The sequence below is a fragment of the Rutidosis leptorrhynchoides genome, chromosome 7, assembly GCF_046630445.1.
Source record: "Rutidosis leptorrhynchoides isolate AG116_Rl617_1_P2 chromosome 7, CSIRO_AGI_Rlap_v1, whole genome shotgun sequence".
Taxonomy (NCBI): Eukaryota; Viridiplantae; Streptophyta; class Magnoliopsida; order Asterales; family Asteraceae; genus Rutidosis; species Rutidosis leptorrhynchoides.
The window spans coordinates 43,765,611-43,781,259 of record NC_092339.1 but is presented as its reverse complement, the minus strand read 5'-3'; the positions used below and the strand labels follow the sequence as shown (position 1 = coordinate 43,781,259).

The 15,649-nt window shown below is 34.1% G+C and overlaps 2 protein-coding genes across 2 annotated transcripts; both read right to left on the bottom strand.

Moving 5' to 3' along the window:
* Window positions 1-5,102: 5,102 nt before the first annotated feature.
* On the bottom strand, window positions 5,103-5,473 carry LOC139858390 (transcription factor ILI6-like). The gene is made up of 2 exons (XM_071847243.1): window positions 5,348-5,473; window positions 5,103-5,255 (listed from the first exon to the last, which is right to left on the bottom strand). Exons 1-2 carry the CDS (start codon window positions 5,471-5,473, stop codon window positions 5,103-5,105), a joined length of 279 nt encoding a protein of 92 aa, XP_071703344.1.
* A 6,635-nt stretch (window positions 5,474-12,108) lies between these two features.
* Window positions 12,109-15,451, bottom strand: LOC139857206 (cullin-3A-like). Its single transcript, XM_071845945.1, has 2 exons — window positions 15,240-15,451; window positions 12,109-14,593 (listed from the first exon to the last, which is right to left on the bottom strand). Exons 1-2 carry the CDS (start codon window positions 15,398-15,400, stop codon window positions 12,553-12,555), a joined length of 2,202 nt encoding a protein of 733 aa, XP_071702046.1. The 5' UTR covers window positions 15,401-15,451; the 3' UTR covers window positions 12,109-12,552.
* Between the last annotated feature and the right edge of the window lie 198 nt (window positions 15,452-15,649).

The following is a 15,649-nucleotide window of genomic DNA, read 5'->3' as shown; positions in this document are numbered from 1 at the left end:
ATATTTTAGATTATCATTATTTGATAATCTACGTAAAGCTTTTTAAACCTTTATTGATGAAATAAAGGTTATGGTTTGTTTTAAAATGAATGCAGTCTTTGAAAAACGTCTCATATAGAGGTCAAAACCTCGCAACGAAATCAATTAATATGGAACGTTTTTAATCAATAAGAACGGGACATTTCATCAGGTGGTTCAGTAAATTGTCATACGCCTTTTACCATAATTAATCATGATATTGCTACTAAGCCGGGTGCACAAGATCAGAGTATGAGTGATGATATTTTTCGCATTGGGGATCTACTTGGATATAATGTTAAAGGTTGTCATAAATTGTTGAATCGTGATGGCGTGTTACATGGTTTCCAATGAAGATTGTTTCCTTAAATAGTTGCGGGTCGAGAAGTTTCACTAAAAGAAAATGGATACGTGAATTATGTATTGACTTAAATGTACAATTTTTGGGCATTCAGGAAACGAAGATGACAAAGTTGAAGTTGCATAGGTTGAGATCCATATGGGGTAATCAGAATTTCGATTATGCTTTGAGTCTAGCCAGGGGTTTTCGGGTGGCATTGTGTCATTATGGGACCCTAAAGTTTTCCCGAAGACTAACATGTGGTGCAATGATAATTACGTCATAGTAAAAGGTTTGTGGATTAGAGAAGAATTGGAGGTGTTCATGGTTAACGTCTATGCTCTGCAATCGTTGCAAGACAAGTCGAGTTTCATCTTGTCACATCCGGGTGATTATATTTGTTTTGACGATTGGAATGATGTTAGGTATTCAGATGAACGTTGTGGTTTCAAATTCTGTAATCAAGATGCTCATTTATTCAACGATTTTATTGATTCGAATGGGTTGTATGAGCCACCTCTAGGAAGCCTTATCTTCACGTACCGTAATAAAGCGGGTAACAAATTTAGTAAGCTTGACCGTTTTTTAATTACTAACAATGTACTTGATGTTGTAGCAGATTTAAAGGGTTCAGTTCTTCCGCGAGGCTATTCAGATCATTCCCCCATTATGTTTTGTCAAGACAAGGTGGATTTCGGAACTACATATTTTAAAATTTTTGATTCGTGGTTTGCACGACCTGATTTCGATGACGTAGTGAGAAAAGGATGGGACTCGATTACTGCTGATCAGAATGGTCATGTGGTGTACAAGTTTCGTTTGCTTAAATTCTTGTTAAAGGACTGGATTCGTGAGTCAAGGTCTAGTGAAGGCGTTCGGAAAAAAGAGATGGCTCAAAAAATTTACGATCTTGATGTTGAAATTGATGCAGGATCCGTTGATTCAAACATTGTTTCTGCTCGAAACAACTTGTTTTCGGAATGGGACGAACTTGTTAAGTTGGAAGCTCAAGATGCATTACAAAAACAAAAATCAAATGGGACGTGGAAGGCGACGAAAATTCCAAGTTTTTTCATAGTTCACTTAAACATAAAAGGAGTATTCAATTGATTCACAGCTTGATGATTGAAGGGCGTTGGGTCGTTAATCCTAATGAGATTAAAGATAATTTTTTTCAATCTTATAAAGATAAATTTGATGCATTGAATACAGGGGTTGAGTTTACTAATATTAACCCTCATTATAGATTATCTACTGATGAAGCTTGTTTCTTGGAACGTGAGATAGATGACTCGGAGATTAAGAGAGCGGTTTGGGATTACGGTAGTTCTAAAGCACCGGGTCCGGATGGTATCTCTTTTCATTTTATAAAACATTTTTGGGATATCTTTCAACACGATATTTGTAGAGATATTCGAGCTTCTTTTTTTTTACTTCTATCATGCCAGATGGTGCAAATTTGGCGTTTTTTCGTTAATTCCAAAGGTGCATAACCCGGTCTTGATTTCAGATTTTAGACCAATTTCGTTGGTGGGATTCTTTTATAAGATTGTGTCTAAAATCCTTACTAATAGACTTCTTCTTGTTATTGACAAGATTATTTCACCGGTACAATCAGCTTTCATTTCTGGTCGTCAGATTTTAGATGGTCCTTTGATGTTGAGTGAGATCATCTCTCGGGTTAAAAAGTCGAATAAGAAAATGTTGCTTTTTAAAGTCGATTTTGAGAAGGCATATGATTCGGTGAATTGGGAGTACTTATTGTTTATACTTTCTTCCTTGGGTTTCGGCAAAGTATGGTGTGGTTGGATTTTAGGTTGTTTAAAATCAGCTAGAACTTCGGTGCTTGTTAATGGTTCTCCGACCAGTGAATTTCCTATTAAAAGAGGTCTTCGTCAGGGTGATCCTCTAAGCCCCTTTTTGTTTATAGTTGTCATGGAAGGCCTTCACTTAGCGTTCCATTGTGCCATGGAGACTAATATTATTCGTGGGATAAAAGTAGGGTCGAATGAGGTTCATTTATCTCATTTCTTGTACGCAGACGACGTTATTATCTTATCCGATTGGAAAAGGCAAGAATTGAAAAATATCTTACTAATCCTCGAAGTATTTTGTTTAGCATCAGGTTTGCGGATTAATGTGCACAAGTCTTTGGTGTTCGGATTTGGAGTGAACCATTCTGATGTAGTTTTGTTTGCTAATGAAGCCGGTACTCGTGTTGGTACTTTTCCAACAAATTATCTTGGAGTTCCTATCGGGTCTAACATGAATCTAAAGGTGAGTTGGGATTCTCTAGTCGATAAATTGCAGTCGAAATTATCATCGTATAAGGCTAGTTTACTTTCTTCGGGAGGTAGATTGACTTTGTTAAAATCGGTTATGGGTAGCCTTGGCATCTATCCCATGTCTTTATTTAAATGTCCAGAAATAGTTTTGAAGCGTCTTGAATCTATTCGTGCTAGATTTTTTTGGGGTGGTAATAAGTCTGTGAGAACAAATGACTTGGGTTAAGTGGGACGTTGTTCTTGCTCCTTTTGATTGTGTTGGCAGTCTCAAAGCTTTTAATCTTGCCTTGATTCATAAATGGAGATGAAGGTACCTCGTTAACCCGAACGATTATTGGGTGTCTATTGTTAAATCGATTCATGGTAATATTTTCCAAAATGTAGCGAGTAATGTGGCAACAGTTTGGACTAATATTATGTCTTCCTGTTTAAAAAACACCATGAATGGTTATTTGCCAGGTGATGTGATTCGTTTACAAATTGGTAACGGAAGAAACGTTAAGTTTTGACATGATGTATGGTGCGGGGATTCAGTTTTATCTATACGTTTTAATCGTCTATATCATCCGGACGTTAACAAGAATGATTCTATTAGTGATAAATGGGTCAATGGTGATTGACAATGGGTGTGGTCTAGGGAGAATCTCGGTTCTCGTAACTTGGAAGCTCTGGTGAACCTTTATGAAGCTATTCGGCCTTTTGGGATTACTGATCAAGACGACTATTGGATGTGCACTTTGAATTCGGATGGTGCATACACGGTCAAGACTATTCGAACCCATATCGATAATGTCATTTTACCGGCTGCCCCTATAAAAACGGATTGGTTCAAGTTTCTTCCGAGGAAAATTAACATTTTTTTATGGCGTTTAAAGCTTAATTCTCTTCCGGCACGTTGGAATTTGTCCGCGAAAGGTATTGAGATAAGCTCTATAGTATGCCAGGTTTGTAATAATGGGATCGAGACAATCAACCATGCATTTTTTGAATGCTTGGTTGCTACAGAGATTTGACAAAAGGTTAGACGCTGGTTAAGTTGCTCGTTACCTTTTTTCAATTCATGGGATGCTTTTTTAAGTTGGCTAGAAGGTGTGAACTTATCCCCTACGTATAGATATCGGATAGTGGCAGCGGTTGTTACTTCATTATGGGCGTTGTGGCGTTTTAGGAATGGAATCGTCTTTGATGACACTTTTTGTAGTAGAAGTAATTTATTTGATGTAATTCGCTTATTTTCTTTTCGTTGGTTAAAAAATAGATGTCATTTAGTTTCTAATTGGAACTTATGACAATCTATTCCTTTGTAATTTCTCCCTTAGCGTCTTGCTAGGGAGCGTTTATTAATATACTGTGATTTTAATTATACCTTGACAAATTCGGATAAAGAGTGACTTACTCATTCTAAATCTTCTACAGAATCTATCCGCGGTAAAAACGAGCGTGTCGGAAAAGTAATCACCCCATAACCATCTCATGGTACCTTGTCGATCTCTATATAAATACCTTCTTGATGCTCTTGGTATTGGTGTGCGATTATCGACTTCATCATTACTTAATTGATCCAAATTATCAGTTATGTCAAGTGCACCCATATAATTATAACTATTCGATAATGCGTTAATTTCATCCGCTTCATCGTTACGATTGTGATTGCGATTGTGATCCATGTTTTTATAAATTATATGAAATTGGAGAGAAAGAGTTTGAAGAAATGGAGATTGTCTCTAAAAGTGATTGAAATGTGAATATATTTATAGATTAATTAAATGGATTAAAAAAATAAAAATAAATAAATAAAAAGTAACCCTTTGAAATACAAACGGCTAGTTTTTTGTCATTATCATCCGTGCTAGATCATGTCTTAAAATGAAATACCACAACACGATGCTCAGGAGGGCGACGAGGACGGAAGCGAACATATCACCGCTATGTTGGGCGGTTTCCTAAGCGACGAAGGCGTGCCAAGCGTTGGAAGAGGACTAAGAATCACCATTAATTACTAATATCTACTGTCATTGCATATAGCTTAGTCCTTAATTATGTTTAAACAAATCTAAAAAATAATAGTAAAAATCTTACCATCTTTGTATCAACACCCCTACAATAATAATACAGACACGTACTATTGATACATCGACAAAATTTAAGATACACTATATATGAGTACTTTTTTATTTAATTAGTAATTACTAACTTATTACTATTACTAATTACTAAATTATATTATTTGACAGATAGAAAACTATGATGATACTACACATAACATGGATATGATCTGGTGGGTGGCTAATGATCTCTGTCAGTGACTTTAATACTATCGTTTTAAAAAAAGCCAACTACACCTAACATGGGACACTAATTAAATTAAACCTTACAGAGATGATAGATCAACTATGATCGAGTTTAAGGTACCCGAACTATGCTTAACAGATCGTATAACTATTATAAAGATGTGCATTTTACATAATTAAACTTCGAATAATGGAAGCTTCTGGGCTATCAGCATCAATTGTGGTTAACAATTGTGATAATCGTTCGCTAAGATCATCAACTTCCCTATGCAAGCTTCTCACATACGAGCAAGTCTCTTGAAGAACCTTTGAAGCTGATGCCTATATTTATTAGACATTTTATAAAAAGTTTAATTAACTAATGACCATAGCATAAAACAGGATTAATTACACAAAGTTAGCTAATTATGAACCTTGTTAGATCGTTGGATACGAGTGCCTGGAAGAAGTTGTTGTAACTTGGAGATGAGTTGTACGATTTGCTCATCCGTGATTCTCGAAGCCCCTGATAATGATTGTCTTGATCTTCTGCTCGACATTATATAAACGAACTTTTAATTTATAAGATTAGATTAAGTTTTGTTTCTTAATGGTGATTGTTTGTGATGTATGTAGATAGGAGTATATTCTATGTTTGAAAATTCAAAGAAAATGTGGTTATATAAAGCACGCAAGAAGATATATATACCCACACAGGCACACACAAATGTGTTTTTATATATATTTATACCTAGATTCATTTATATAAAAAAATTTGTTTACGTATATGTCGGATATAGGAAGACAATTACTTGGGGGTGAGCAGCTGTGTAGTTTACACTTTACTTACCTGCCATAAACATTGGAGAAGTTTTAGCATAGTGTCGCAAAATTTGTATTACACAAAAAGATTTTTACACATAAAAATTTGTACTTTTATGTATTTAAATTAGTAAATTGGTGCTGCGAGTGATATCTAATTTAGTTAATAAGACAAAACTTAAGGTGGATTGATACTAGTCGTGAAATGGTTTAATTTATTTTTTTGTTTAATAATAGTTCGTGTTTGACTTTTAGTATTTAAAGTATTTAATTGAGGGATCATCGATATTTGAGAGTACGACTAATATGATTAAGATTTTGTAATTTCAAAGTATTGGAGTTACAAAAGATATCAAGCTAAAAACAAAATATGGTCAAAGTTGCGGTATATGCTACATATAGTCTACCACTCATTTGAGCTTCGTATATTAAACTACTCCGTATTAGATTTAGAGATAGTTTGACTTGTTCTTAAATTTCTTCAATCAAATTTGCATTATTTCAAATTTTTATGATTTTTTTATAAATATTTTGTTCGAACATACTAAAAACACTATAAAGGACAATTGATATATCTTGAGTTCTATAAATGTTTAGATAGTGAGATAGGACTTTTTAGAAAACTAATGAGCTAATCTACATGTTTGGAAAGTACCATGATTCCATTATGAGATATGACGAACTTTTTGTGTATGATTATGACATGTTTAGTTATTGATTAGTGAAACTTGAGTATTATACTAAGTAGAAGATGGAATTTTCTCATTTTTCCATGTTATGAAATTTGACCTTAACTTATATGTTTGACTTTGGCATAGAGTATACATGTTTGTTTAACGGTTAGTAGTGTTGTGCACTAGTTGGGTGAAAACGAGTAGTGACGCACCGAACACTACCGTTTTACTTGTACTACTATGTTGTTAAATGCTACTACTATATTGTGAGTGTTGAACTATATTTAGTGACATTGACCTAAGTTGACTTATGAGTTGACTTTTGGTTTGACCTTTGACTTTTGAGTTGACTTTTGATGACTTTTGCGTGTCGATCTCGAGTATTAGGATTGTGATACACTATGGCCTGACCCATTGTGTTAGACATTATTTGACCCACTTATGTATATTTAGGCGGTCACTGTTGTTTGTCTTGAGTACTCAAACATTGGCTGTTATCAAAACTTTTGATGTGCAACTAAGGTGAGTTATGGTCCCTTTTTCACTTTACATTTTTAGGATGAGAATACATACATTTTTATTTTACGCAATAGACACAAGTTTTTACCTTATTCTACAATGAGTTTGATACAGAAATCCCTTAGTTTTGGTAACTAGTAACTACTGGTTGTCGAAGTAGTGGGCGCGAATACGTGTATACTGATCCATAAGGTTTGACAAACCCCGTACGGGTTGGCCACGCCAGCAATTAACGCACGTATAGTATTTGAGTGGTACACATGTATCGGTGTATTTTATATCAGGGGTGCTCCTTATTTACGTTAAGCTTAGTTACCGGGTGCTCAAATTTTTGGTAGTACCTTTTATAAAAAAATTTAACATTGAAAATCTTGTGGTTTACTTTATTTAATGTTACAATACTTAAACCTATAACTCACCAACATTCTTGTTGACTTTTTATTATGTTTATTCTCAGGTTTGTAAGGTGTTTCAGTTGTCTGTTTGCTTACTAGTTGACAAGGTGTTGCATGAAGTCTGTCATGCCATGTTTCAAACTGCTTTTGCATTCACTTGTTTATTTACTCATGTTGGTTTTGAATAGTGTTGACTATCTAGTCAAACCTACTATTTAAAGAAGTTTCTATTTTTAGGAACTTATTGTTTTTGGAAACTAACTACTTTAAAAAAGCTTTCTATTTGTTGAAAACTGCTATTCTTAGTATTTGACTATTGATGGTAATTTACTTTATTAGTGATTGCCCACTTGTGAAAAACTTATTCTAAATGAATGCAAACTTTTATTTAAACGTTGCATGTAGAGGGCATAACCTCGTTGTGAGACCGGATGTTGATGTACCGCGTCAATAGCGATTTTGGTGAGTCATCAGATCGTGGGTTTCTATGCATTAGACCATTTGTTATGGTGTGAGTTAGTGGTATTGCACTTTTCTGGTGACGTAGTAGTGTCGTTTGAAATTATAATGCTATAGTGGTGTGGTGTTGATGTGGTAAAATATAATTGACAGTTGAGTAAAAAAATAATAAAAATAATTTTATTAAAAACAATTAATATAAAAAACAATTTAGGATCAATCACAGTAACTTGCAAGATTTTGTTTCCTCCGTTGATTTCCCACCCACGCTCTAAATTCACGCCCTGTAAAATCAAAATTGGGTGTGGCTCTTTGCCACCTAAGCCCACCCACGACGTGCGTCATTTGCGTAACAAATGGTCTAATAAACAGTCAGTCATTTTAACGAATAGTCATCAAGGTTATTGTGGACTAGTGTTCCATGCTGTGGGTGGTGGAACCGGTTCAGGTCTTGGTCACCTTGTCTGTTGTTTATGGGAAGAAATCTGTGGTTGGGTTAACTGGGCTGTTCTGGACAGCCCATGTCCAATTTACATTCAAAGAATATTTGTGGATTTGTAACAAGTCCCTTGTAACAAGTAACAATGGGCTCCTTGGTTTTTTAATCAATTCCTATGCTAGTAGTAATTGTAATTCTCTGTTTCCCGTTTTTCAAAATGAAATGGATCATCTTTCTGTATCAGTAAACTGTTAAACAGATTTGATATACTGAATTTTGTTGCTGATACGCAATAGAAAAAGCCACTGCATAATCAAAGAGGATCTCCGATTTACAAAAGAATATTTATATTTATTGTCATTAATTATGAATGAATTAGCAAAACAGTGTTTATCATGCTAATTCAAAGTTCGACTTTGTGATCTGGTTAGTCTTTGGAGCATCTCAAATGAACAAAAACCCGCTAAGAGACAATTTTCTGTCGCCATATAGTTTATTTGAACAAAGGGCTCGGGCGTGGTACGAGGGTGGTTGTTATCGGCCGTTAGATCAGGAAAACTATCCATGTTTTCTATATATAATTGTGTTATACAAGCGAAATGAAAATCATCAACTCTAAAACCTGTTTATTGATAATGACTTGAGTCCAAAACAAATTCAAAAACTAAATAACCTATTCGATTATGTTAAAGCTTCATTTTTGTCGTTTGATTGTAATTGAATCATTGTTATCTCCTATAAACTGATGTATAGTTATAGTTAATTACTTAAAACATTCAAAATTATGTATATACAAAATATATATATGATGCAATTTAGATTAACAAACACACAATTAAATCATGGACGCCAAATCTAGATGCTCATGCATATATACAAACATATGTACACCTCTATCGAACTATATATATATCCTGTATTATAACTAAATTATTATACAATAACTAGACTAGATCACAAATTAAACATATATATGTTGGATGATCACTGAACCATATTGATACTCTCCGCAATTTGGCCGCTAAGAGGAGAAGCTGGCCTCGTAAACATGGTTACATCGTCGCCTAAATCATGATTAGCGTAACAAACCCTAGCAACTAAACATTCGCCGATATCCTCTCCTAGATGTGAATCCTCAGCTCTAATTCGTTCAATTTGATTACGAACACGACGACTGAAAACTTCGCCGTTGACGTCCTTCTTCCTCAGATTCCAAACCACCAATTTCGGAGAGTAATTTTTCGTATCATCGTATCCGTAATTATCACGATCGGTTTCGAAGAGATGAAATACCTTCAACGCCGGCGTTTTGCGTGCAATGGTTTTCTCCGGTGATTGATTAACGACAGTCATGGTGATTTAATTAAGGATGGATAAAATTGATTTAGAAAAAAATGAGCTGTGAAGGTATATATATATATATAGGGTGAGTTTTAGGTGAAAAAAGTGACACGTGGCGGTGATCGGATAAAGATTGACGATTTGACGGGATATGGAAAATGTGAAAGGGTAACCGCACCAAGGTGAATGCCGTTGGCTTTCGGCTCTTGTTCACCCATGTTGCGTGTGCCACTTTAACTATATTTGTGTCATGCAATAAATAGGGGAGTATATGTTTAAAAATAGTAATCAATCGATTTTTTATACTCCAATCCGTCTCAAAAAAACAGTCATGTTTAACTTTTTGTTATATTTAAAATATAGTAATAAATTGTCAAATTTGCTCGTCATTTAATTCGGTTATAAAGAGTAACTAATAAATTAATTGATATATTTAAAGTTGAATTTTCAAAATTAAAAATGACATAATTGAAACTTTAATGATATTTAATGATTATTTAGATAAATGTATTATAATTTTGTGACAAATAAAAATAGAAAGTTTGACAATTATTTTGAGACGGAGGAAGTATAAATTATCAATCACACGAAGTTGTTATAATTGTATGTTTTAGCCAGAAAACTCACGAAGTTAAACTTTCCAACACACTAAGACATCAACATTCATTTGATCAATACAACAAATTGGGATATCATCAAATCAATCAATTTTGTTAAATTAATTTGTGGAGGTTATTGTGATGTTGAATTGTTACTCATATTTGGTATAATGGGCCAAGTGAATGTTATGATGGAGCAGCAACTTACACATGGCCATTGGTCGAACCTGAAACATGGGCACTTGCCACTGGTCCAACACACCTACAGCTTTTAATATATTTAATATGATATTTATATTTATATTTTTTGCTTATTTTCTGTTGAACGATAGTTAAGAAGTAATTAACGGTTCACTAATAATTGAACCACCCAATCATATCCAGAGTACGCTTATTCAAAAGGAAACTCATAACCAACAACGGAGAATATTGCATTATGGGAAGGAAGAATCTGAACAGAAAACATGCAAATGATATGATGGTAATAAATCTTGACCATCCAATAATTAGACAATGAAAATTTTATACTCATATTACTTAAATAGATAAAGGCTAATTAATGTTGACCACCCACTAATTATGAAATCTAATTGCCTAATTAGATACTGAAGTTACATCAATTATGCTTGATAAAATTATGAAATAGTGGAGTACATCTCATTTGCTTCATAACCAAAAACATTTTTTAACAAAACCAGATTGACATGTGTCTTCGAACACCCAACAAACAAAATAAAGTTGGTCAAAGTGAATCCAAAAGATTATACTTAAGATAATGACGTCTGATAAGTAGTTGTATCAACCTCCAAGTGTAGGACGCAACATCAACATTCTTATAATTATAAAATGGCTTAGTGGTTAACGTTATAATATTCTCACAAGATATTTCAGATTCAAATCTCAATAATAGCACACTTGGAGAAACAGTCAAGAGATAACCTTGTTAGACGGCGTACATTTAACTGATAATTATGGGCCTTCCTAGATTCCCTGAACATGAAAATTCATCAATTTAGATCAGAAAACATGCAACATGGTAGTAATTAGGCATAACGAGAGAAATATATTCGCGTTTCGCTGCGGGGTGATTTTAGTCTGTTAATAAAAGGAGGTGATTTTGGTCGGTTGATGGTTTAAATATAAAGAAAATAAAGCAATTAAAAAGGAAAGGAATAAAAAGTTGAAATGAAAAGAAAACAAAGTTAAAAAAAATTGTTTTATATAAAAAAATGACAGATTACCATTTTACCCCTGAACTATATACTAATTACGGTAGACTGCCACTTTGAACGGAGAATACGCTTGAACTATATACTAATTACGGTGGACTGTCATTGTGAATAGTGACAGTCTCACCGTAACTAGTATATATATGTTATTGTGAATAACGACAGTCTCACCATAACTAGTATATATATGATAATGATAATGACCAAGGTTGCAAAATTCGCTATTCGGGGATTAATCGGTCGGGGCTTTGGAAGGATTAATCGGCAATTCAGGGATTAATCGGAGATTAATCGGATTGTACTGTATACATTTAAATATTAAATTTTAAAAATTATATGTGTAACTATAGAAAAAAAATCATAAATATAAAGATAAGTTTTAACATAATTGTCTAAAATTGTCCATTGTGCTTCAAAACTATAAAATTCTAGTTTAAATTCATGTTAAAATGTTAACCATTTTTTACTATGACTGACTTTGATTAACAAATTCGATTTTGATCCATCAATTGACGTTGACAGTCTAAATAACGGATTTTTGGAAATCAGAACCGATTGCTCCTAAAAATAATTAATCGGGGATTAATTGGCGAGTAATCGAGTTTTTACAACACTGATAATGACTACATAGCTATTCTTGACCACCCAGAGACCAGAGTATGAAACCCAATTACCTGAATAAATTAATAGGAGTTTGGGACCATAAACAATGCAATAAGTAATACCAGATTAGCATGTGTTAATCTGCTTTTACAACCATCAAACAAACAAAACAGTAATCAAATTGAATGTCTTTTGGTAGGTTCTCAAAGGATAACTAACAAATATTAGTAAGATGCTAGGATATATGAGTATAGCTCTAATACCATGATATAAGAAAAAGTGAACCTGATCTCCCTATCACTAGCAGTAGTTCTCATATAGTCTAGTATGGTATATATTTTTTGGTTTAGGGACCGGATCATATTTACCTTGACCAAGTTTAACCATGTCAAATATCATTAAGAAGGGATCTGTGCTTGCAACTAAGTCATACAGAAATATATAGGCCCGAAACAGGTATCCATACGTAAAATCAGCTTACTTTCAATTCCACAAGAACATAAACTGCAAAAAGAAAACAGTAACAAGACAGGTATCTTCTTTTTTTTCTTTCTTCAGTTCAAGCCAAATATCGATACAACTTTCTATCATCTTTGTCTCTTTCTAAGAACTCCCTCTCGATAAGTGACTCAATTCTTTTCTTTATCACAACTGGATTTGGCAAAAATCTTGATTGCAGTTGCTTGGTAACTTCTGTCACAATATTGTTATGATCCAAAACCCGTCTTGCTTTCATGATCCTAACAATGGCTGCCTCAATCTGCGGTTTCCTATCTTCTTCCACTTTTTGTCTTGTCTCCTGTTTCTCAGGTTCAGATTCTTTCTGAGCCACAACCGTACCTATCTTCACCTTATAAAACTTGCTTGAAAACTTATCATTAAAGAAAAAAACATCATCTTCACCAATGTCTTTACTCATAGGTTCTTTTCGAAGCACGTTTTTCCCTTTAGCACAAGCTAAAGACTGCAAACATCTCTTTAAATCTGCAGAAGGTATTTCAGTAGCCTGTTCAATTTCTCTATAACCCAACCCATCTAAATTGTTAAACAACATAAGGATACACATTTGGTATGTTGAAACGTTCAGTTCATGCTTTTGACATCTACCAAATGTAGCTTTTATATCAGCATACCCCATGTTTGTTTGCCATGACAGCCTGCGTCCACTGTGGGCCCCAAGGTAATATGTCTTGAACTTATCACACACAGTTAAAATTTCAGAAGGAAGGTTACAGGTGGTGGCTGTTTGGGTGGGCCAAGACCCGGTTGTTAAAACATGAACAGCGAGCATGGGCCCATCACCTAACTCGTGTCCATATGCTTCATAAAAACCTTGCATTGTATCATCAGAAGTTTTCATATCAGTAAACATACCTTCCAACTTTGAAGTAAACTGATACCCACATTCAGTTTTTAGCTTCAAAATTAAACTTCTTTCTGCATCTTCAGATACACTTTTTGCAGAAAGAAGCCTTTTTGCTAAGTGTTGTTTATAATACTTTTCAAAAACGTCTTTCTCTTGAAGAAACCTGAAAAGCATCATCACTTTGTCTAGTACAATCTCTACATCCTCTTCAATAACCCCTTTAAGCCCTTTCCTCAGCTTATCATCCACAAACAGAGATATAAATTCAGGTGATCGAGTATTCAAATTGATAAAGTACTCAAAAGACGAATTCAATGCGTTCTGGAACATTTTATCATTGTTAAAAGCAAGATTGATTATCTTATCATGTTTATCTTTTTCATCTAACAGACATTGTACAAAGTCCACAGGATCTTTTAATCTTTCTGGATCAGTCACAAGTTGTTTACCCGTTTCTCTAATATGAGAAGTCATCACGTCTTTTACTAACGACAATCCATTTAGCACTCTGCGGAACAAGTTATACATTCGACCCAAATCATCATATTTATCATCCACAAGCATATTAACCAACCCTGAATTTTCCATATGAACTAATCTCATCATTTGGCTTTCTATCATCTCTTTCTCCACCACATTTGTAATCTTGACTTCACTTCGCGAGTCCAAATAATGCGACACTCGCTCAATCTCCTCATTCAAACGTTTCTCAGCCTTCATAAGATATTTACCAGAGTCACAACTTTCAATAAAGAACTGAGATTCAGCTCGGTAAAAATCAGCAGAGACAATAAGAAAAGGTTTTTCAAAGTTTTCTTGATAGACTAGTGAACCTATATCCATTAGCATTTTCACTATGTTTCTCATTAAACCCCGATTAATTACTTCACCACCCCTTTCTCTCTGGACGAGCTCCAAAAGTGTGTCTTTCAGCCTCGTTTGGATCTTGATAGCATGAATGATATTATCCCTCCATAGAATAAGTCCAAGCTCGTGAACCGGAGTTTTATGTGTGCTGGGGATAAAAGTTCTATCCATATACATCAATATGTCTCGTATCATTTGTAACGCTTTGTTGTGCTCAGCCCATTTCTTGTCTAGTTCTTCTAAAAACAACGCTCCCTGAGACACTTCAATTGATACTGCTATTTTTTTTAGATGAGCAGTCATGGTTGACACAAGGCCAGAGTATAGTTTCTCTCCAAATTTATGCAGCACCATATTGTATGCATTTCTGGATATATATACATACACAACATGAACATTATCAACTTAAACATTTTGAACCAAAGATCTATGATAGCTTAATCTATAACGAGCAGTCGAGCACACTCCATAATAACAAATTTAACAGAATTGTATGAATGCCATAATATGATAAGCATATATACAGGGGCACAGGGCATATAGTAAAACTTGTGTTTAAAGTATGCACCACTCCATCAGCTTAATTGCACTTATCCTCTAACATATCACCAAACGAAGCGGTATCCAAACACTTATAATGTGATTACGAAAACATTATAAGCCATGAGCAATTGAAATATGTCCTACTAGTAAAATAACTTAGCTGTGTTACATACTGAACAAAATATGTTATTTGATCAACTGGCTACAGGTGAGGCTCAGCTTCATAGACGAAACCTAACGCGGCGTAATTACGACGAATTCATGGTTAAAATCATATAATACATCGCTAATCAAATTAGGAATTAAATCAAATTATGACAGATATACATAGCTGATACAGCTTAGTAAGTTACAATCAGCAAATAGAGAATCATACAAGCAAACAAAACCCTAAGTCGGCGTTTTAACAGAAGTACGAAATGAATTGAATAAAATTTAACCTAAATTAAAAAAGAAGGATTGATAATAACCTGTAAAGTTCTTCGAAACTAAGGCCACTGGCGTTATGATTATAAATCTCATGAATCGCATCTTCAATTACTTTCCAAGTTTTTTCAGCATACTTTGGATCCACAACAACACGATGTTTAAACGCTTCGATTTGAAAATTTTTCTTTTTCTGTGAACTCATTGTTGTTCCAAATCGTCGATTAATCCCTAAATTTGCTAAAATCTACCTGTGTATTGTGTATTGTACTATATTTACTGTAATATTTATACGATATTTTTTAAACCTGTGCACGTTAATAAGCGTTCATTGATATTCATCTTGGAATATTTTTTTCTTATATCAATTTATTACGGGGCATTACGATTTATTGGCTTATTAAGAGTTAAGATACTTTGAATTTAAATGTTTAACATACGAGTATAAGATATC